Source organism: Mauremys mutica, chromosome 2 (assembly GCF_020497125.1).
Source record: "Mauremys mutica isolate MM-2020 ecotype Southern chromosome 2, ASM2049712v1, whole genome shotgun sequence".
Classification (NCBI taxonomy): domain Eukaryota; kingdom Metazoa; phylum Chordata; order Testudines; family Geoemydidae; genus Mauremys; species Mauremys mutica.
The window spans coordinates 293288081-293309531 of record NC_059073.1 but is presented as its reverse complement, the minus strand read 5'-3'; the positions used below and the strand labels follow the sequence as shown (position 1 = coordinate 293309531).

Genomic DNA, 21451 nt, shown 5'->3' with positions numbered 1-21451 from the left:
TGCTTCATCCCAACTGATTAGCCTTTGGAAACATTAATCTCTGACACTAGCATTTTGAGAAATAGCAAGTAATCGGATTGATGTAATTTTAAGATTTGATCCCTTTCAACCGGTCAGGGCTAAAAACATTTTGGAGGGACCAGTAAAACTTTTCCAAGTGCCAGTCCTGGCCAGAGTTCAGAGAGAATTTGGATCTCTGTCAACCCAAGCTGTCTGACTGAAATAGAGCCCGTGTCTTTGCTGTGTTTTGACTAGCATGTATATATGATTTAAAAACAACCAACAGACCAACCTGGGACTTACGATGTTACCTACCTCCTTTAAAAGTGTGCTCTTTCATCTTATCAATGAATTCTGATGTAATGAAGTGGCCTAGCAAGGGTTCCTCATCCCTGTCTAATAGCTGTTGTTTTTGCACTGTAAATTGTTAAGGCATGAAACTTCCCTGTTTCTCTTTTTGCAGAGTTCCACATTGTCAGCATGAATGATACAGCTGCTAAATTTAATAAATATGGAGCCCAAATCAGCCTTAACATTCTGGTCAGGTTTTTGAGAGGTTTTGTAATTTTAATGAGTGTTGCATAACCCAGAGTAGTTCTATTTTGGAAGTGGTTGCTCTGCATGAACTTGTGCCCATAGAAGAATGCTGCATGATGGTACAAAGTGGAGTGAACACGAAAGGCAGTGTCTTTAAAAATAAAAAAACCTTTATAATCTGCTAGAAACCTTTTTGTTTCCCTTTGTAAACTGCTACCTTTAAAGGGATAGTTGTAAAGCTAGGAGATTCTTGCAAAAAAAGAAAAGCACTTCCTGACTGTTGCACAGGTAAATTTTACTGAAAACTGCACAATACATCAAAGGATTCCCAACTGCAGTGCAGAATGGCTACATGTAAGTAGATTGATATGCCACTTGCATTTGCAAGTTAGTACTATGTAAGGCCACATAGATGCTTTCTAATTAAGCACAGTTGCCACAATCCTTGACTACACTAAGCAACACTTTGTAGATTGACAGTTGCTTTTTAGAGAAGCTGTGAATGATTGAGTTTATTTTGGAGATGTTGGTTGACACATTTCCCACCCCAATTTGAATGCACATTCTGTCAGGAGCAGGATTGATAGGAGGGCTTGAAGGGATGGCTCTGGCCTCTGGCATGGTTCTTAGGCAAACAATTGTTGACTGCACAACATCTGGGCTGAGTGACAAAAAGTTACTTTCAATAAAGCACAGAACACTATGGGGACAAAAAGACAGATTCCTTTGATTGGCTCTTGTCCAAATATTTGTCTCATTTTCTTTCCATCCCTACACCTTCCAACTAGTAATGAAGCAACCATTTAGTGCCAAGAACTATGAATATCCTAGCTTAATTCCTAAATGCAAAGAAATGTTTGCGTAAAATCTATTTAGGATGTCTGGTACTTTATCAAGTGAACAGTTTGATCAGTGTGACAAAGTTTTTATGAGGCTTAAGTAGTATATGAGGAGTAACCTTGTTTACAGGTTAGAACAGGAGTTAGTGGGAGCCAGGAGAAGACCTGCATTCATTCCAAACTCTCTCACTGATTTGCTTTGGCCAGGGGCAACTTATTTATCTTCTGTACACCAGTTTACCCCATTTTCTATAGGAATAATACTTAACTGTGTAAAGTGCTTTGAAATCCTTGGATGAAAGATGTTATAGAATTGCCTAAATATTGCTGTAATATCTATAAATAGAATAGCTTTATAAAACTGGAACTTTTATTTTTAAGAAGTTTATTTTAAGGTGTTTCTGGGGTCTACAGAAATCATGAGAGTGAAACGTAAATGGCTCCATACTTGTCACCGGAACGCAGATTACAGTATCACTGTGTATTGTGGCTGTGGATTTATAATAGTCCATGAGATCTCTGTTACATATTTACATCTCTTGCTCTTCAAATTTATGTAAATTTGTTCATCCGAATACCACATCTGAGTATTCTGGAGAATGTTCTGCTAAAGATTAGCTACTGACATTTGTTTAGCAAAACTAGAGGGCTCCTTGTGAGATCTGTAACTACCGTGTACATGTGCTACAGTACAACAGGAGGGCTCCTCTACATTTATATGGAGGCATTTATGTAATGTTAGTGTAGATATACACCAGTGTTTTATATAATGTAGAACATGATTTGATTTCTGCCCCAAAGAGCTTTTATTGCTTCTTGGAAGACATGGCTGTTACAATGCTGTAGATATCTTTATTTGATAGGACTGTTCCCTACATTTTAAATGTGGATTATCTACCCAAAAACCCTGTTAAAATGCTGTTGTGTAGATTGCAAAGTCAAGCATTCAAAAGTGAGAAAATGGCAGATTTGTGACTGCCCATGCAGCTTTCTGCCTCTTGTATAACTGTTTACCATATTGAGCCTTGTCCCTTCTGTTCCCTGTTACAGCCATTCCTAGAAACACACAGGTATTCTGAAAACCTATTTCACATTTTTAACACCACTGGGCAGTAAGGATTATAACCAAAATCTGCCTGTTGTAGGGTGACTGCCTCCCTCATGACCTCATAGTGGCTGTGCATGCGGCCATCCCCTCAGTTTCCCTCTTCTAGGGTCCACATTAACTCCACACAAGCTTTCCAAATATATATCGTCCTTTGCGAGGTTAATTTATTAAGAAGTCCCACAACCATAGTCCAGAATTCCCCAACATAGTCAAACTGTACATTCAATCTTCAAGTCCCAACAATCCATCAACACACCATGAATAGTACCACTCTGACATCTCTCACCATGCTCATGCTCTCCGGTACAGCTCCAGTGGCATGCACCCCATTTTAGACTCTTAGGTATGGCTCCAGCATATCTTACTGCACCTCATCTCTTGGGTACACGTCATGCTTTGCTCCTGCCCTTCTAGCTTTTCTGCCATGTTTCCTTCTCAGATGTGGTTCCACCTGGCTCACTCATCCATAATTCCTGAGACTTCAGTCCTCTCTGGCCCTCCGTCTTTAGCTCTCCAGCTCAGAGAGCCAGCAGGCATCTCCCCCTGCTGCTCTCAACCGTCAGCCCTCTCTGGTCTGGGGAAGTTTGTAAATAACAACCCCTCACTCCCTGACTGCCTTCTGCTGTCACCAACCTGATCTGGCTCCGTTGCTCAACCAGGGAGCTCTCTCCACTCCCTCCTTCAAGGTTATCCTCTCCCTAAAGCTCTCAACCTTGCTGTGTTCTTCTGAGCTCTTTCTCGACTCTCTAGGTTCTTGACTCTCTCTTGCCTTTGGGCTGTGTCTCATCTATAACTTGCAGAGCAGCTCTGCCCTTCCCATTACACCAAACTAGGGCGTATCTGAACTGGAGCAAGACAGCTGGGCCTGATTTCTTTTCAGGGCCCAGCAATCCCATTCCTCTGCCATGCTGGTAGGGTCAACATTTATCAGGCAAGTTTTTTATAGCAGCCGTTATGCTTCATTTTGGCTGGGGTTCTAAGTAGGATTAGATGTGAAAAGTAGTGTAGGAATCTCAGTATTGACATAGACGTCCCTACCAATAACAATGCAGCTGACCTCATGCTGAGGAATGGAGACGGGATAAATGATACTAGGGTTGAACTATCCCACTCAGACTTCCAAATAGCATTCCCCATGTCCCCCCCACCCTCCCACTCAGCTGGTATCTGTGTCAACGCTAAAGGCTTCCTGGGGAAAAGTCCCTCTCTAGCCTATACCTTAAGGAACAGCATACTACGAATAGTCTTGCTTACCTAGCCCTCATGTTTTTGTTTGTATCCACCTGTTGTCTTGTTCACATTTATATTGTGTAAGCTCTTAAGCACAAGAACCATCTTTGTATGTACAGTGCCTATTATAATGGTCCTTGAACCTTGTCTGTGTCTTCTAGGCACAATGTAAATGAGCAGCATATGGATTACCAGTGTTGGGAGTATTGGCTATTAAAAGGTTCTGAAAATTACCCTGTTGGACAGGGATTTGAAGGGCCACTTTGAGTGGTGGTCTCCTACTTAGCTTCTCTCTGTTTTCAGAAGCTTTTCATCCTACTCTCCTTCGTTGCCCTCTGCTGGCATTCTTCCAGCACCCTTTCCTTTAGCTAACATCAGCCAGCTGTCTCCAGAGTAGTCACCAATACCCATCATTGGCATAATCCTTTTCAGTGTGTAACATATAGTAGTTCACATTTTTTATCTGACAGCTTTACATCCCGCATATGTAAATAAAATATGTTCAACATCCAAAAGAGCAATCTCTAATTAATTACAATGTTTTCTTCTGTTCTACAACCACAATGATGCCCTTTCTCTGAATGTTGTCTTTTCCTGGCTGTTCTGAATTATAGTGGTGTCATTCGTGCTTTTAATCTCTTAGCATTTCCATTATAACCCTCCTCATTCACACAGTTTCAATGGTTTATAATTCTGCTCTGACTTAGTCTCAGCTATAACTGGGTATGTAGATAGTTACACATGGCTGTCTAATGGAAATTATTGCCAAATCATGACCTCAAGCACACAATTCTGTGCACAAATGCCTTTTAATCAAACATTTGGTTTTATTAGTACAGTACAGACCCGTTTACGCGCAGCTGTTGGGAGTCAAGACGTCACGACCGCGTGTTAACGGACTGTGGGTTAAGAGGGCCAGGCTGAAAAAAGTGTCTATGATTCACTTAGGAAAAAAATGCCATTATTTTTCTCTCTTTCTGGCTCGCATATTTTTTTCTTTCTTATGAAGTCTTATCAAGTAGCAGTTTTGCAAATGAAGCTGTTTCATCACAATTGTAAAGTTGTTCTTCGTGGTATCTTCATTTTGTAAAATAGATTTTAACTCGGCGGGAAACGCGTTGGCGGCCGATTCATCGGCTAATGGGCTTTCTCCAGAACTCGATACCTGCGCTGTGCCATGATGCTTTTAGAAACGACTTGTAAACCCCTTGCTGGTTTGGAATGATTCGTCCCCCGTTAAATTTCCAAATGTTGTCGCTTGGGCTTGAAGAATTGGCCCACTTAGCAGCATTCCTTTCAGCCTTTCCTGAGCGAACCACGTGCGCGTGGCTTTGTCTGTCGTGGGTTTTGCTGAATAGCGCACACGTTTTGCTTAAGACCCCCGGCAGAATCAATATTTTGTACAAAGCCATTCAGTTTAGATTAGTTTTTTAGCCATCCTCGGAGAGTAGATTTGGCAGTCCCAATATCTTTTGAAACTTTGGCCTGGGTTTCTCTGCTATTTACTCAATCTATTGCAGCAGCTTTTCTTCTATAGCGTAGGAACGCTAACGCTTGCCCTCTGCCATTATATAAGGCCTACGGTTAAAATTTTCTAATGTAGTATATATATTCCTATAAAACTACTATGTATTATATATCTCTCTAGCGTGACAATGACTAAGAGTGCATGATACGTCTTTACCAATATCGGTAAAGACATACAACATTCCGCTCCACCCTTCCTGTCGATTTCTATGTCAGTGAGTTAGTGAGCAAATCTGTAGTGCTACATAGCAAGTTCCTGTACCGTTAACTTGTTAACGAGTCTCGTGTGTTAAATAGGTAGCACTGGGAGGCATGGCGCTACCGTGCTTTAAGCGGATTTGCTCGTAAACGGGTCTGTACTGTAACACAATAGCTGCCATACTGTATCAGACTAATGTTCCATTCAGATCAGTATCTGGTCTCAAAGTTGGCAAAATTAGATGGTTGAGGAAGACATTAGAGGCCCTGTAATGGACAGTTATTTTCTTCATAATCTTAAGCAGTTAGTGATTAGTTATTATCCTGAAGCATAAAGGGTTATATTCCTTATGATTTTTTTATCCTATATAGTAGAACTGCAGATAATCTTGTTCATATGAATGTATATAATTGTCACAGGGTCTGCTCACCACTAGTGAGCCTCCTCCTGGTCGCTGATTCCAGGTCCGACGCCACCTTTCCACATCTTGCCACACCCACTGCCTTCTTTTCCTGGCTCTCAGCGAGGCAAGGTGCTCTGTATTCATGGCTTTGCCCTCTGGCCAAGTCAAAGTCTCTTCTTCCAGCTCAGGGACCCTCTAATCAGCAGCCAAGGTCTGTTTCATTCTAGACTTCATTCTTACTGCCTTTTCCCTGAGCCTTTCCTAACCTTCTGGCTCCCCCTCTTCTCTGGGTTTGCTCGCTGCTAAATTCCATCTTCCCAGGGAGTAACGGTAGGGTACTTCCCTGCAGCCCCCTCCCTGCGGTCAACTTCCTGTCTTTATAAATGCAGCTCAGCTCATTCCTCCTCAGCTCCCTCATTACTCAGTCAGGGGATTACTTAAGCCACCTGATTCCCCTCAGCTATGGCATGTCTGGTTAATTGCCCCCCTTAGCCTTTCAGGGCAAATATGGGGTCAACACCTCCATCAGAATAATCCTTTGTTAAATACAACTAAACTTTGTGTCACTATATTGTGGCAATGAGTTCCATGGGGTAATTATTACATTATATAAGGGGAAAAATGACACTTAGATATAGAAAAAATAGCAATTAACCAAAGTTGTTTAGTTTGAATATAGAAAGGATCTGACAGCTGTCTTCCCACAATACAGAATGTATTTAACAGACATACAGAGAGCCTTTGTCCTCTTCTTCCTTTCCTATATCTGTGATTGTTTGAAGAAGGGAACTAAAATATTGTTGGTAGTGATTTTATAGTTTTTAAATTTTAATTTAAAAAAATGAAACAAGTTTGGTTTCAAAAGATTTTTTGCTGATCCATATCTCCAAAAATAGTGGGATGTTTGTAGACCCTTAGATCATGGTGTAACCAAAACTCTTTAGATACGTAATTACTTTACCCTTTTCCTTTTTTGTTTGCAAACTAGATATAGCCAATGCATACTTTTAATTTTACTATATAGGGAGAGAGGAGGCTCAAAGAAGTTGTATCTAGATCTGTTTCCCATGATAACAATTTCTGTAAAACTATCTGGGTTCCCTCTCTGTACACCTTATACCCATGATGGTTCTTTCCATAGCTGACACATTGTAGTCACAAACATCCATTTGAGTTTAGACAAAAGTTGTGAGGTCCCGAGGCATTAAACTTACAGCTTCAGGATTAGTTCCCTCTCCATGATAGCTGTAAAGATTCATGTTTTAGTTAGAACTGGGAATAATACAAATGTAGAATTCTTCAGAAGACCACTTTTGGATTAAACATAAGGAAATTTGGTTTTAAACATTATCCTTGTTACTAATTACACCTTCGATAATGAGAACTGAATTTAAAATGTCATGTATTTCTTGTTGTGTATGCTGCTTGTTTACTACTTGTACTACATTCAGCCTGGACAATGAAAAGAGGCTGGTTAGTTTCCATTCAGTTTCACTGTGAAGTTCTCATCACTAGCCCAGGGCTGCAGTGATTGAGTTACATACAGAAATATTTTTTAAAAGCTGTTTTGTATTGGAAATTAAAAATACAAAATGAAACATTTCTGCTGCTCTTCAGATTTGTATTTTTTTTCTTTTCTTTTTACAAAATCTAAATAGTCTGATTTTTACCTGAAGTGTCCCATCCGTGGATAGGTAGCATTGTTAGCATACAAACTACTGAAGGCTCCCATGTATCCTTGAAGAATAAGGCTTTAGTTTAAAGTGAAACTGATCAGGAGACTGAAAGTTCATGTTCATCGCTTCTTTAGCTTGACCGACTGTAAAGTGTGGGAAGTAATGAGGCATGTGAGTTCAGTGTACAGTCTCAGGCTTCAGGCCTCATGTGTCAAATCTTTAATAGGTTTGTTTTATTTGCAGTGAATGTTTGGCTGATCAGCTGGAAGTGTGTCATCTGTGTCAACCTACACTCAAGTGAATATCCAAATTATATTTTTATGATCTTGGCTTTTAATGCCAAAGTATATCCTCAATCAATCTGATCAGTGAGATTATTGACTGTTATGGTAGTGACACTTAAATAGAGATATAACATCTCTCTGAGAAGCTGGCAAGGAGTAGTTCATCATCCTGGAAAGTGGCGTTGCCTTGGAAACTAGTGCAAAGGACTGCACAGAAACAATTGCGTTAGATAAAAAAAGAGGCATTAAATGGGATAAGTAATAGCTTCAGGATTGAAGCAAAAATAGAAACACTAGGCTTATTCATCTGCTGAGGCTGGAAGCTTGCAGATTGGGTTTTAAGTCATGACGTGTTGATATAGCTATCTGGTTTGCTTTGGTATTGGCACTGTAAGAGCCTACATAGTCATGTGTTGTACATGTATCTGTGAAACCTACTAAAATGGGCAGCATTTCCTTGCAACCTCTTGAATTGAAAGGTGTGTATTCCCATAGAAAGTGGTGTTTAAATTCAGTGAGACAACATAAGATCAAAATATTAAAAGCAGCTAGAGATATTGATGGCTATAGGTCTGTTTGGTGGGTTTTTAATATTGTACTTAAATATATTTTACTATGTAAGGGGCTTTTCAGCTTTATTGGCTAGGTCATTTTAGTCTTTTGTGTGCAATCTTTAAGAGGATTCAGGATTTAATCATAGCAGGAGGAAAAGTATAGACTGAATACAAGCGGGTCCCAAACTTCCTCCTGAATAATTATACTGCAGTTTCACCGTTGAAAGGTTGAGAGAGGCTTTAGGCAATAGAGGCATCTATACATCTGGAAGCAGCACTGGAATCTGATTGGCTATGGCTCATTACTGTTTCACTGCCTTTATCTGACACTTTCCTAAAAGAAAAGCCGGTGGGGAGTGTTGTCAGTAGCTACCGGTATGGTGCTCTGCTCTTATTCGGTGATAACAGTCGGCTGCGTGCATGTTCCTCTGTGTGCTGCCCCAATTCTGCGCAGATACCTGACACAGCAGACCCCTAGAGAACCCCCAAAGACCACAGACTCTAGTAAGGCATGAAGGAACCCGAGCCAGGTTTATTGTCAAACAAAGCACAGTAATAGTTTCCCGTAGACTCTACAAGACATACTACGAGTTTGTGCCCCCTGGCAATGGACCGGCTCAGTCAGTGGCGGGACTTTCCACTGCCCCCTCAGCCAGTCAAAGACGTGCACTCCGGGACCTACTTTTATACAGTTATAGGACAGATTACTCATCCCTACTGACGTATTGAGGTACAGCCCCTTGGCTCATTAGGGTGCTGTCTCCCTCTTTGATCATGTTGCAAACAGATCTATCCATCATGCTGTCCTTTTGACCCTGTCTTTAAGATGCACCAGCCTGTTCCTTGTTATCTCTGTGGAGTGTCCTGATGTCATCTTGGCACAAGTTCCTCTTATTAGCACTTATGTGTGGATGCACCTGCTTCTAGCAACCCTCTTCTCGCCAACTTCTGTGAGTGAAGCCTGCCTCTGGCTCACAGCCCAGCTTTTGCTTAGCAATGCCTGGAAGTACTTTGGTTCAGGCTTCAGGCCTCAGATTGGGTCTTTGAAACAAGAGTTTGTTTCAGGGCCTCATCTTACTACAGGGAGTGATAAGGATTGTGAAACCCAGAATTCTGACATCCAAGAAATCTGTCTTCCTCAAGACAACTGAAGAGTCAGTAGAGGGGCATGGAGACTTGAATTTTTACCCTCTGAAGAAGCAGACTTTTGCCGTCCCTAACCATCATCTTGCTCTTTAGGATGCAACTTTCCTCAAATTTACTCTTTTTTGGCTCAGAATCACTCAGTCACGAATAGTTCTCTGGAGAGCTTCCCATCCTTTCCTGCTTGTCCTTCACTGACTGATATGTCTTTTCCTCCAAGTGCAGCACCTCTCTTTTTCAGTATCTAGGAGGTAAAAGCCACATAAGAAGCCTGTAACAGAGCTGGGAATAAAACTCAGATCTTGGGATTCCCGGTCCTGTGCTTTAACCACTAGACTCCTGGTCTAGGTAAGAAATAAGTAGATCCAGAGGTGTATTCTGTGAGGAGACAAGTGTTAAGAAATTTTCATGAAAAAACATCTGGAGAAGAATGAGGGTGGTTGGTGCATGGAAACGGGGGGGGGGGGGCTGTTCTGAGCATAGGGGATGGTATAAACAAAAATGTGAAAGGAAGTGTGGGAATAAGAAGGTATGTAGGTTGAAACAAGGATAGATGTAGTTATGGTGAAGTTGCTAAGAGGCTAAGAATGACGAGCAGAGTGGATCAGCTTGACAACGTCCTGGGACAGCTAGCTGTAGGCTGACTGCAGTAGTAGCTTTTCGTAAGAGCTCCATTGTGTGGCGATGGAGTTGGACTCCTTCATTTTATATTTTCTTTCAAAATAATAGCTGTTCTGTATAGTTAGATCCTGATTGAGAGCGAACATATTTTGGCATGCAGGAAAAAAATTAGGATGATAAAAATATAGACACTGTTTAGCAAACATTAAACTAAAACTTAAAAGAAAAGATCAAAACAAAAATTGTCATTGGGCTCTTAATTGTATGTGGTAGTACACTCTACAACTCAATTTTTCTGTTTAGCTACTTGAATCTAATTTCTCTAGCACCATCAGATACCCTGCATGGCATCCACCTGGCTTGGAAAGGAAAGAAAACATTAATTCTTGAGCAGTCACCTGCCATTCTGTGTGTGTGCTGCTATACTAGCTTCTGCTACCTTAAGTCCAAATAACTCACCCATTGGATTGGACCAATACAACATATTGCAAAACTTGGTTCTTGTAAGCATCTCTCTTAGGATGTGGTATATCTACAGTAGAGTGTGATGTGGATCTTCACAAGATACTGAAGGGAGAGGTGTGAGGGGGGGAAAATGGCACCACAGAGCTTAACAATTATAGTGTTCCAAGGTGCCAGACTTGTACTAGCTAGTTCAGGACCTGTACCAGAAAAGTAGTGCTAATTGAAGTAGTGACTATTCTCATATCTGTTTCATTGCAAACCACAAGGACTATACAAGCATGCTTCATCCCACTAGAATTCTGAGAATTGGTCTCTGCTTTCCGGTGACATAAAGCATTTCTCTCTTTTCCTGATTGGTTGTGAAATATCAAACCTTAAAATCAAAGCATGCCACTTTGCTTCATTTCTCTTACTTTATTTTCTACATAATTATAGCTGCCACTCTTTCAAGAACCGCTAGAACTAGAAACCAGTGCTTTGAACATTAGAAAACATGGAATTTTTCTGATTGAAGTGATGGGGAAGCAACATAAGGTAACTGAGATGAAATGACTTAAAGGTTTGGGATTTTGTGACCTGTCAAGTATGTTGGTGAGTCCAGTATATATACTTTTAGGACCAGCAAATGTTTCCAAGTGCTAGCCTTGCACCAGTTAGTAGACAGAGGATAAAAATATTGATCTGTAGGTCACATTTCACACAGCAAGATGTCTAAGAATATTTAAATCATTTTAAAAAAATGAGGTCTTTTGAGAATAATGGGGCTGGTGGGTGGAAGTATTTTGGTTAAATGGAGGGGGTATAGACTGTGGGTATAATTTACAGTACATTACTCATTGTTTTTAAATATAGCAACATCTCAAACCCAGAATTCAAATACAAGTAGATAAATGTGTGGATCAGAGCGTGTTATCTCTGCAGCAGGTTAAATTCAGGGGGCGTTCTGCAGCTCAAGCATTTCTACATTGAGTCTTAAATTAATTTGTCAAAATTAAACTAAAACAGGAATCATTGTTACTGTTTGCTCACACCAAGGGCAAAATTCCTCCTAGGCAGGAGTTTTTCTGGCTCTATCTGCAATGATCATTCTTCCTAAAGTTCTGTAATCTTGACTGAAAGAGGAGGGTTTGTCTAGTCCAGGATTACTTCACACTGGGCCTCTAAAGACAAGGGCAGCACCTCTTGGTGCTGGTAGGGGAATGCATTGCTCCAAGTGTCAATGGTAAATGGAGAGAGGCAATCTTTAGTGCTTTCAGCAAGTTCTCAGATTCTGCTGGGAAAGTCATTACATGTAATTAAATGTAATTGGTTTAAACTGGGCCTTCCTTCATAGATGTATTCAAAGTCTTGAGAAGATGTGGTCTGTTTAATTGACCTGCCTTTAAAAGCCATTTATTCCAAAATTAACAACAACAAAAGTCTAGATGACTTTGCTTCCCAAAGTAGCACATGTTCCTAGGTCTGTTTATCTTTAGGGCATTCGGGAGTCACTGAAGTCTGAGCCTGTCCCACATCTCCCTAGGGCTGAGCCTGCTTCCTGTCCTGCTTCCCTGTCCCTTTCCCTTTCCTGTTTGAAGGTAGAGCAGAGAGAAATCAAACCTGGCTCTCCCATGTGGTTCACTGGGAGAGATTCATTGGATGTAGGCATTTCTAAGGAACAAAACTCTGCAGGATCCCAGGCTAGTAACAGGCTGAATACGCTTAGCAGTTATACTTCAAAATTAATCACTTGGAAACACTGTTCCTCACTTACTGGCCTGATCAAATTGGAGTCTGAGAGCCTGTGTTACTTCAAACAAGCGGGTGACCTTAGCAGTACCCTTCTCTAATTTGAGTATCTGTCTGGTCCTACACTGATGTAGAAGGAACTCAGGCCTCCATGGCCGTTAGGTAGAGGAATTTGGGGCAGTGTGTTACCAGGCCAGCCTCTTAGCCAGTTCCCTTTCTCACCCAGCAGGTAAATGGCCTTTACATACAGCATCTCAGCCTGCCCTTATATGCAGTCATACACCAAAAAGTGAAGTCGTCCTTGTGCTTTATCTCCCACTGCTGGAAATTCCTGTTCCCAGGTGCCTCTTTTCAGTTTGTAGCCAAGGGGATATTTTAACCATTGCAATTCAAGGACTACAGTGGACAACATTTCCCCATCTCCATCAACCTTTTCCAAAGTACATGACTTGAGTGATCTTGGTAGTCTGAAGAAAGATAGGGGAAAATATTTTGTCAGAGCAAGATGTTATCTATGCTGAAATTAGAGTTAGAAAAGTCTTCTCACAGATGCTTGAATGAGGAATTTTGATAGGTCACATTATGCACTTATTTCACTTCAGGGCACTTGTCTCAGATCAGCATAGAGCAATGGAAGAATGTAGTGCAATGAAAGTACTGTATAAGTTGATGATTTTTAAAAAGCCCACATTCCAGGATATAGTATTGAGAATCACAAAACCACTCTGAACCTGTCCCAAATTCTCTCTTAAGGATTGTCCAGGACTAAGCTCTTGTGATTCGCATTATTTCTAGTTAGATTGAATGGAATCCCCATTTGTGGCAGTATTTGAGATCTCTGATACAGAAAGAATGTATTAAATACATTGCTCTGGCAGCAAAACTCCTCTGCTTCTGGGAGGCAAATCTCTGTACAGTATTGGTTTTTAGAGGGCAAACCATACTACTGAGTATAATTTTTACCAATTTTTAGGAGTGGTTCTTCTTGATTCATGATTGACTGTTCATGAACAAGGAATACTTATTTATATAATATTGTTTGGAACAGAAAAAACGATTGTAAGCTTCCTTATAAATGGATGCAGGGGTAACAAAGCATATGTGTATAATTACCCTCAACACATTATTCACTGAAGAATCTATTTCACTGGAATTGTTAAAACCACATCAGTATTTACCGAGACCAAAGAATTAAATTTGCAAATTAAATTTCCTTTTTGTTTTTAGGAAGGGACAAAACCTGACATTTTTAGGGTCTAACTAAAGTGCTTTCTTTGGACTAGTGGCCGATTTCAGTAAATGATTGCTTTGGGTAAGAGGGGGATGGGGAAGAATGAGTTTTGTCATGAATACAGGGGAATGGTATGTCGTCACAGACTCAGGCAGCCTGCAAGCTCGGCTTGCTTGTAGGTGGTATTACAGCTACGAGAGGGAGAGAAGCAGTCAGAGATGTCTCTCTCAAACAAGCAGCCTGCATCTCTCTCAGAATACAGCCAGCTGTGCAAAGCCAAGAACACAGATAGCTTTTCAGAAGCCTACCACTGCATGGACTCCCAGAAAGACTTCGGCAAAACTAAATTTGAATGGCAGAGGACTGAGGGAAAGCTTAATGAAATTGGGCTAAATGTAAACTCAGGGGGACAGATTAAAGATGGGCTTGTTAAAAACGCTGGCTTCACAGATGAGGATAAGCTCTGCTTCTTTGAAGGAAAGCTGGACAAAGAGCTGAAAATAGCTCAGAAAGACAAAAGAGAAATTGAGATGCAGGGCAAAAAATACCAGGCAGCTCCAGGTCACCTTGAAAACTGGTCTTTGATTTCTGAAGCATTTCCTTCTGCAGAAGGAAACTTGGCAAACCCCAAAACTACAGATTTCCATTTGGGGCAGGCAGGAGCTGAGAGACCTTGCGCTGGGCTGGGAAAAAATGAAGCCATCACCGATCAGGAGAAAGCAGCAGGTAAGAGTGGGATGGAAACCAAGTGCCAGCAAGAACAAAATCTGCCCAACCTGTCTGTGTCAGAGAGTGATCCTGACAAATACATGAAGGAGCAGGAGATTAGTGTGTGGAATCCAAATTTCAACCCTATCCTGCCTAACAATTCAGGGTCTAAAGAGGGGACTGTGAAAAAAGATGGATCCCCTAGCTATTGTGTAATAGGGGTAGTTAATGATAACTATCTACAGAGTGGATTTTCTTCTGCCCTGACTGCATCTAATCCAAAACCTCCAACTACGACAATAGAGCTTGCACAGGATGACTCCAAAAGTAGCTATTTCAATAATATCAGTGAACTGGAGGAAGAAGGATTTATGGCTGAGATGGAGGAAAAGCTGAGCTGTGCAGATGAAGGCAATTTCCTGAACAGAGCTGCTCACCAAAGGAAGGCAATGAGGCGTGCAATGTCAGAATGCTCCCACTTGTCTGTGCCCCAGACTCTTAATTTGGCAGACAAATACCCTGAGCCATTGGTTAGAGAAGACCTTGCTACTGGCCTTCTCTCTCCTACTAGCAATCTGACCCAGAGCTCAAGCCCCATTACCAGAAAGCCAGGCGCTCCAATGAAAAGGTCAATGACTGTGTCAGAAGAGCAAACATCTGTCTATAGCCTGGGCGCTGAACAGAACAATGCGGAGTTGCCTAGCCTGACTGTGAAGGAGCATCAGTGCCTTCTTACAGAGGAGCCAGCTGCTAAGAAGAGAGAGGAGTGGAACAGCGGCAGTAGCACCTCTGTCAAGAAAGAGCTGGGCAGCCCAGGGTTGTATCACAGCAAACTGGAGCAAATCCCTGAAATCAGCAGCCACGACAAAGGGAGGGAGGAGGCGGCAGCAGCAAACAGGGACAAGAGAAATGTCATTGATGAAGCTGCTAGCCTTGACTCTCCGAGAAGCAGAGGCAGTGAGATGGAATCCAGCAAAACTGGTCCACTGGAAAGAAAAGAAATTGAGGTCAGCGATGTGCAGAGCACTCCATCTTCCCAGCAAGGAGTTCTACCACGTGATGGTATGTTGCTAAATTTTACCTCCCTGGGGAGCGTGCAGACAGCAGCTAGGAAGGAACTGACTTGACAGATTGCAGGAGGGTGGGTGGCTCAGGAAGACTCCAGAGACTGACACAGCTTAGGTTTTAATAGATATAACAAAGGATAAGCTTTGATTTAAGCAAGGAGGAGAATAAAATAACTTTAGTGTATAGACTGGATGGCTGGTGTTATAGGAGATTATGTGGGTCAAGAAATTGCTTGCAAGTGTTTTAAATCACAATAATCGAATCAAGAATTGCAAGTTAGTTTTGCTCTAAATAGAATATTTTAGTCATTAAGTCTGTCCTTAGGAGTGTTAATACTAATTAATGTGAACAAAACTATTAAAGGGAATTTTCAAGTATCGACTTGTTGGGAATTGTTTTCTCAATTTGCAAATCTGTCTTATTGTTTAGAAATGAGCATGTTATCAAAGTCAAAATCTTTCAGCTTTTGCCAAAAGGTCAGAAGATTGTGCTTTCAGTTTAGTTTTTGGCACCCTTTGGTGTTTCTGCTTGGAGAGAGCAGTGAGACTGTCTGTGCTCTTCTTTGAATAAGAGGGTAGAATGTCTTACACTGTTGGTCTCTTCCCGGTAGCTTTATACTGTATCCAAAATAGAATTTCCCTCTCTGAAAGTGGTTATAAATGATGATAAAAACCCGGATCATGGTAGTGCCTTCCCCCATTGCTGACTGTCAATAGAAGCTTGTTTTGTTCTTTAGTCTCTTGTTGTTTAGACAGTGGCTTGACGTATGAGGTCAGTCTGCTGGGATTTAAAAATTGTGACAAGTGCAGTTAATCTGTGTGTCTGTGTCCATGTCCATGTCAGTCCCTGTCCCCCTTAAGCCACTTAGCTGCTCCGTTATTATTTATGTAGCTGGTTTTTTCCCCCTGGACTGTATGTGAGTTAGTTTTTTGTTTTATTTTATCCTGTCTCTGTGAATGAGGAACTTCTCACAGAGGAGAAAAACACAGGCCCGAAATAAAGGCCAAAGAACTGCACATGAATTTCCTAATCCAATGGCTGCTTTTTAGTCAGCTTGTTTACTCATCCTTCAGTGGAATATCAAAGCAATTGAAATGGCTCAGAGATGGAGATTTTGAATTTAAAGCTGAATTATAAACAACCTGTCCTGTGAGAAAGGAAATAGTACAGACAGGGAACATAGCCAATTGAAAGGATACTTGATTTAAAAACCCCAACCTAATACTGTAGTTCAAAACACTGAAAGCCCCCTGAATTATGGTCTCTGAGCAAGATTTGGTGATATTTCAACCTCCAGGTTAAATATCTCTTCTCTCTGTTTTTGTGGAGTGTTAGTGACACCCAATGGCCAATTAGATGAATCCACAGTGTTCAGCTGCTCTACATTCCATCCCTGTTATCCATTTTAGAGAGCTACTGAGACTACTTAGACTAGAAAATTCTGAAAACCATTCTAATTAGACAGTTCTGCTAATGAATCACAGTCTGTGTTTTGCTTTTTCTTCTAGTAGTTTTCTTCAGGATTTTTCTTTATTTTAAATCTTTTCATGTAGATTTAGCACTGGTGAAAGGTGCTTGATTGACAGTTCTGCGGCTTACTTGACAGTTCTGCGGCTTACTTGCTCTGAAAAAGTGACTTTAAAGTGGGTGCAGTGGCAGTGAAAGTTTCCCAAGTCTGTCATGCCAAAGTATCTTAACCCTGATGTAGACAAAGCGGGGGAGAGGGTATAAATCATTCACTATCATTAGTTTCATCCTGTAGCTTCACAGCTGAGCTTGCCAGCAAAGGGACATCAAGTCGTGTCAATTGTAGTGGCAGTAGTGGGTGGGTGGGTTTTTTATTGCTGATATCTGTTCACTGGGTCTAAAAATGAGACCATCAGCTTATTTCACATAGGCTACCAAACAGCCATCAGATGGCAGCATAGGTAGATCCCAATTTGTTCCAGGCTGAATTTGAACTAGCTACCTAGACATTGCCTATTTGCATGAAAATATTATCTGTGCTGCTGAGTTGATTTGCTCTGGATTGTGCTTTTGAAATGAAAGTTAGGGAAACCATATTTTTGTGACAACTTAAACATTATCTAATCAGTTGTGATGTTACAAACATTTATACTATCAAGGGATGAATCTGGAACATATCAGCGGCTGAGCAATCAGAATCTTGTCTGCGTGCACCTTTCTGGTTATGAAATGTCTGGTATCAGTGAGCTTCTAAAGAGCCTGTTATGAGATTCAGGTCTGGTTCTTTGTGGTAATTCAACAGCTGTCGTATCCAGGACATAAAAAAACCCATTTATCAATGGCAGTTAGGAAATCATGGTATAGCTAAGCCAACAAACTCTGCAGAACTGAAGGGGCAACATTTTCCAAACACAGATGTGTAAATGTAGGCATCTAAGCCCATCTATAGATGCCTAATTTAAAGTGAGCTGATTTTCAGAAGGCTGAACATCCACAATTCAAGCCACAGTCATTGGCTATGGGGGTGTGCAGCACCTCTGAAAATCAGCCCACTTTTATGCAGCTGTACAAATATTCATTTAGATGCCTAACTTTGTAGGCATCCGGGTTTGAAAATGTTAGGCTGCAATCTTAATTTAAAAAAATAATGTATAGTTTTTATCATTGCAGATGCAACCTTTGAAACATGACTTGATACAGTCTGAATTTGCAGACCGCTTCAGTGCCTTTGGTACTGCTCATATTTTCCCAAGAGGTGCACAATGAAATTGACAATTCTGGTCTGTGTTGCTATACAAAAAAACTGTGGACAGTGGTGAAATTGTCAAGTCATGTTTACTTCACTCTGATATGTGGTTTCAGGCACTGGATCTAGTCTAAGTAGACTAGTTTGCAACGGAAATGATAAAATGCTCCTTTCACTGCTTCATATCTGCATGTCTTAGTACAACTTTCTGCAATGCAAGAAAACAGGAAAAAACTACTTGGATGTTACTAGAGTGGTTTCACAGCATCTATAAAGAGTTTCTTCATTATTGAATGGTGAAATTGTGACAGAAGAAGTAACTTGGCCAAGGAAGCAGCTTTTTTGGGTAAGATACAGTATCAATCAAAAATCTGTCTTTTCCTCTTTGTTCTCGTAGCTAAATTGCTCTCTCATATCCTAATAATTTCCGGTGTCAAGGACAGCAACTTCCTTTTCTCTGGTCTTATTTATACTCATCTTGCAGCCCCCCTCCATTCACACAATCAATCTGTCCAAAACATCATTGCCAAAATCAACTTTTTGCTGTCTGCTGATACAGCCATAAGCTTCCTCCTCCTCTGTTGGTTTCCTCTCACTCTGTGAATTAAGTTAAACTTCTGGTGCTTGTTTCAAGGTTCTGCAACTCTCATCACCTGCCAACATTTCCCTTCCAAATACTCATGAATGATTTGTCAAGTCTAATTTTGAATTATTCAAATAATGGTGCTTCTGCTGACTTCTGTTGGAAAGAAGATTCCACACTGAGACTATTGTACTGATCTTTCCTTTGCTAGATTTCTTCACCTTACTCCTGTTTCTATGGTTTCGGGTCACATTAAAGAAATTTTCTACCTATAAATTCAGATTTTGTAGGTGATGCAAATTTATTTAGACTTCAGTCTAAAACACTCTACCCTGTAGGGTGCCCATCCAAAGCTCTTGGGTTCCTGTGATGTAGATTTAAAAAGCAATTTCATCAGAGTTACATAAAGCTATGCAGAACAACAGCATTTATTTCTTGTTCCATATAATTTAATCATCAGTTTGTAGAGCTTAAAATCTCTACCATGCTTTCCCACCAAATAGAAATCCAACTTGACAGGTTGCATACTAGGTTACGAAGGATGGCATCTATTTCTCACACCCTCTCCCTCCGACGGTTGTTACCTAAGCTATACATACTTATTTCCTCATTTATTGACCCCTTTCCACTCTGAGTGCGGTTCTTCTGCTTTGAATTTCCTCCAATAATTTGCCATCTTTTGGGTTTTGAGGTCCCCAAATTCTAGGTATCATTGTGCTAGAGCAGTAAAGAAAGGGACTATCACCTTTCTGATTCCTGATATCTTTGGGCGTGCAGCACAAAATCCAATTGGACTTTAGGCATAATCTGCAGCAAGGGAGATTTAAGTTGGATAACAGGCAAAACTTTCTAACTACAAGGCTGGATAGACTGATTTAAATAAAGGTGATTTAAATCAGCTATTTAAATCAAATGGGAAGCCTTGATTTAAATAATTGATTTTAATCATTTTTTCCATTTGTACTTCAGTTATTTTCTGAAGAAAGGAGCATTCTCATTTTGAGATTTCATTTATTTCATTCACTAAACAGGTTTATTTTTAAGAAGAAAAAATATTTAAATAACAAAATAAAAAAAATATTTTTTATCCATCTTGCTGTAAGGGTAGTTAAGCTCTGGAATAGGCTTTCATGGAAAGTTGTGAACTCCCCATCATTGGAAGCGTTTAAGAATTGGATGGACAAATACTCATCAGGGATGTTCTAGGTTTACTTTGTCCACCTCAGTGTAAGGGGCTGGACTTTCGAGGTCCCTTCAAGCTCTGCATTTCTGTGATGCTATGAAACTAAGTAAGCAGGGAATCATTGAGTGGTCTGTTTCTGGTGGGTCCTGAAGGGATCAGTCCTTGGTCCTGTCCCGTTTAACATTTTTATCAATAACTTTTTGAAGAAAACGTGAAATCATCACTGCTAAAATTTGCAAATTATACACCAGTTGGGAGAGTGGTAAATAATGGAAAGGGCAGTCACTGATTCAGAGCAATTTGGATCACTTAGTAAACTGGTCTCAAGCAAATAATATGCATTTTAATATGACTAAACATAAATGTCTACATCTAGGAACAAAGAATGTAGGCCATACTTACAAGGTGGGGAGCTCTAGCCTGAGGAGCTGTGATGCTAAAAACTTTGGGGTCATGGTGGATAATGAGCTGAACATGAGTTCCCAATGTGATGCTGTGGCCAAAAGAGCTACTGGGATCCTGGGGTGCATAATCAGGATAATCCTAAGCAGGAGTAGAGAGGTTATTTTACCTCTATATTTGACACTGATGTGATTGCAGCTGGAATACTGTGTCCAGTTCTGGTGTCCACAATTCAAGAAGGTAGATTGGAAAGGATTCAGAGCCATGGGAATGATTAAAGGATTAGAAAATAGTAACTGACTGAGAGTTCAATGTGTTTAGCTTAACGAGGAGAAGGTTAAGGGATGACTGATTACAGGCTGTAAATACCTTCATGGGGAACAGATAGTTAATAATGGGCTCCTCAGTCTAGCTGAGAAAGGTATAACACAATCCAGTGACTAGAAGTTGAAGCTAGACAAATACAGACCAGAAAGAAGGTGTAAATTTCTGAAAGTGAGAGTAATTAACCATTGGAACAGTTTACCAAGGGTCATGGTGGATTCTCCATGGCTGCTAATTTTTAAATCTAGGTTGGATATTTTTCTAATTGGTATGTTCTAGGAATTATTTTGTGGAAGTTCTCTGGCCTGTGATATATAGGAAGTCAAACTAAATGATCACAGTGGTCCCTTCTGGCTTTGGAGTCTATGAATCTATGGAGAGAAAATGAAGCTCAGATGCTGGCCTCTTAAGCAATCTGGCTTGCTGGGGATGTCACAGTGTAGGCAGGGAGCTGTGCAGCCTTAAAGATTCCTCAGTGAGGAGGGAATGAGACACTGGTCTCTGCCCCAGAAGGCTAAAAGTGGGTGCCGATGGATCACTGAGGAGGAATACAGGTGCAATTGCCCTCAATTATGACAAAGACAACCACCTACAATTGCATTAAATAGAATAAAGGTAATGCCTCTAAACATTCATACTTCAGGATATAAGCCAGCCATTAACTGATGTGGGATTTAGGAAGAAACTTCCATTATGGGCAGGTTATTCCATATCTGGCTTCATTGGCTGCTGGCGTTAGTTCAGAGGAAGTGCAAGAGTCTGGTACTGGCTACTGGACTAGATGGACCTGATCTGGCATGGTAATTCCTAACGTTAGAATGATCATTTGTATGGTGCCAACAGTGTGATTGATTGATCAGCGATCCCTCGATTTCGAGGATGATCTCTACTATGGATTTACATGTTGGTCCTGAGATGATTCAGG

The 21451-nt window shown here is 40.8% G+C and overlaps 1 protein-coding gene across 1 annotated transcript in view; it reads left to right on the top strand.

Annotated features, from left to right (window-relative positions):
- The window catches only part of MAP4 (microtubule associated protein 4), a 268981-nt gene that overhangs the window by 198491 nt on the left and 49039 nt on the right, over positions 1–21451 (top strand). Inside the window, exons 14-16 of the mRNA XM_045004160.1 lie at positions 464–540; positions 11022–11120; positions 13725–15315. Of these exons, the coding sequence (XP_044860095.1) occupies positions 464–540; positions 11022–11120; positions 13725–15315 (1767 nt within the window). The remainder of the gene's footprint in view (positions 1–463; positions 541–11021; positions 11121–13724; positions 15316–21451) is intronic.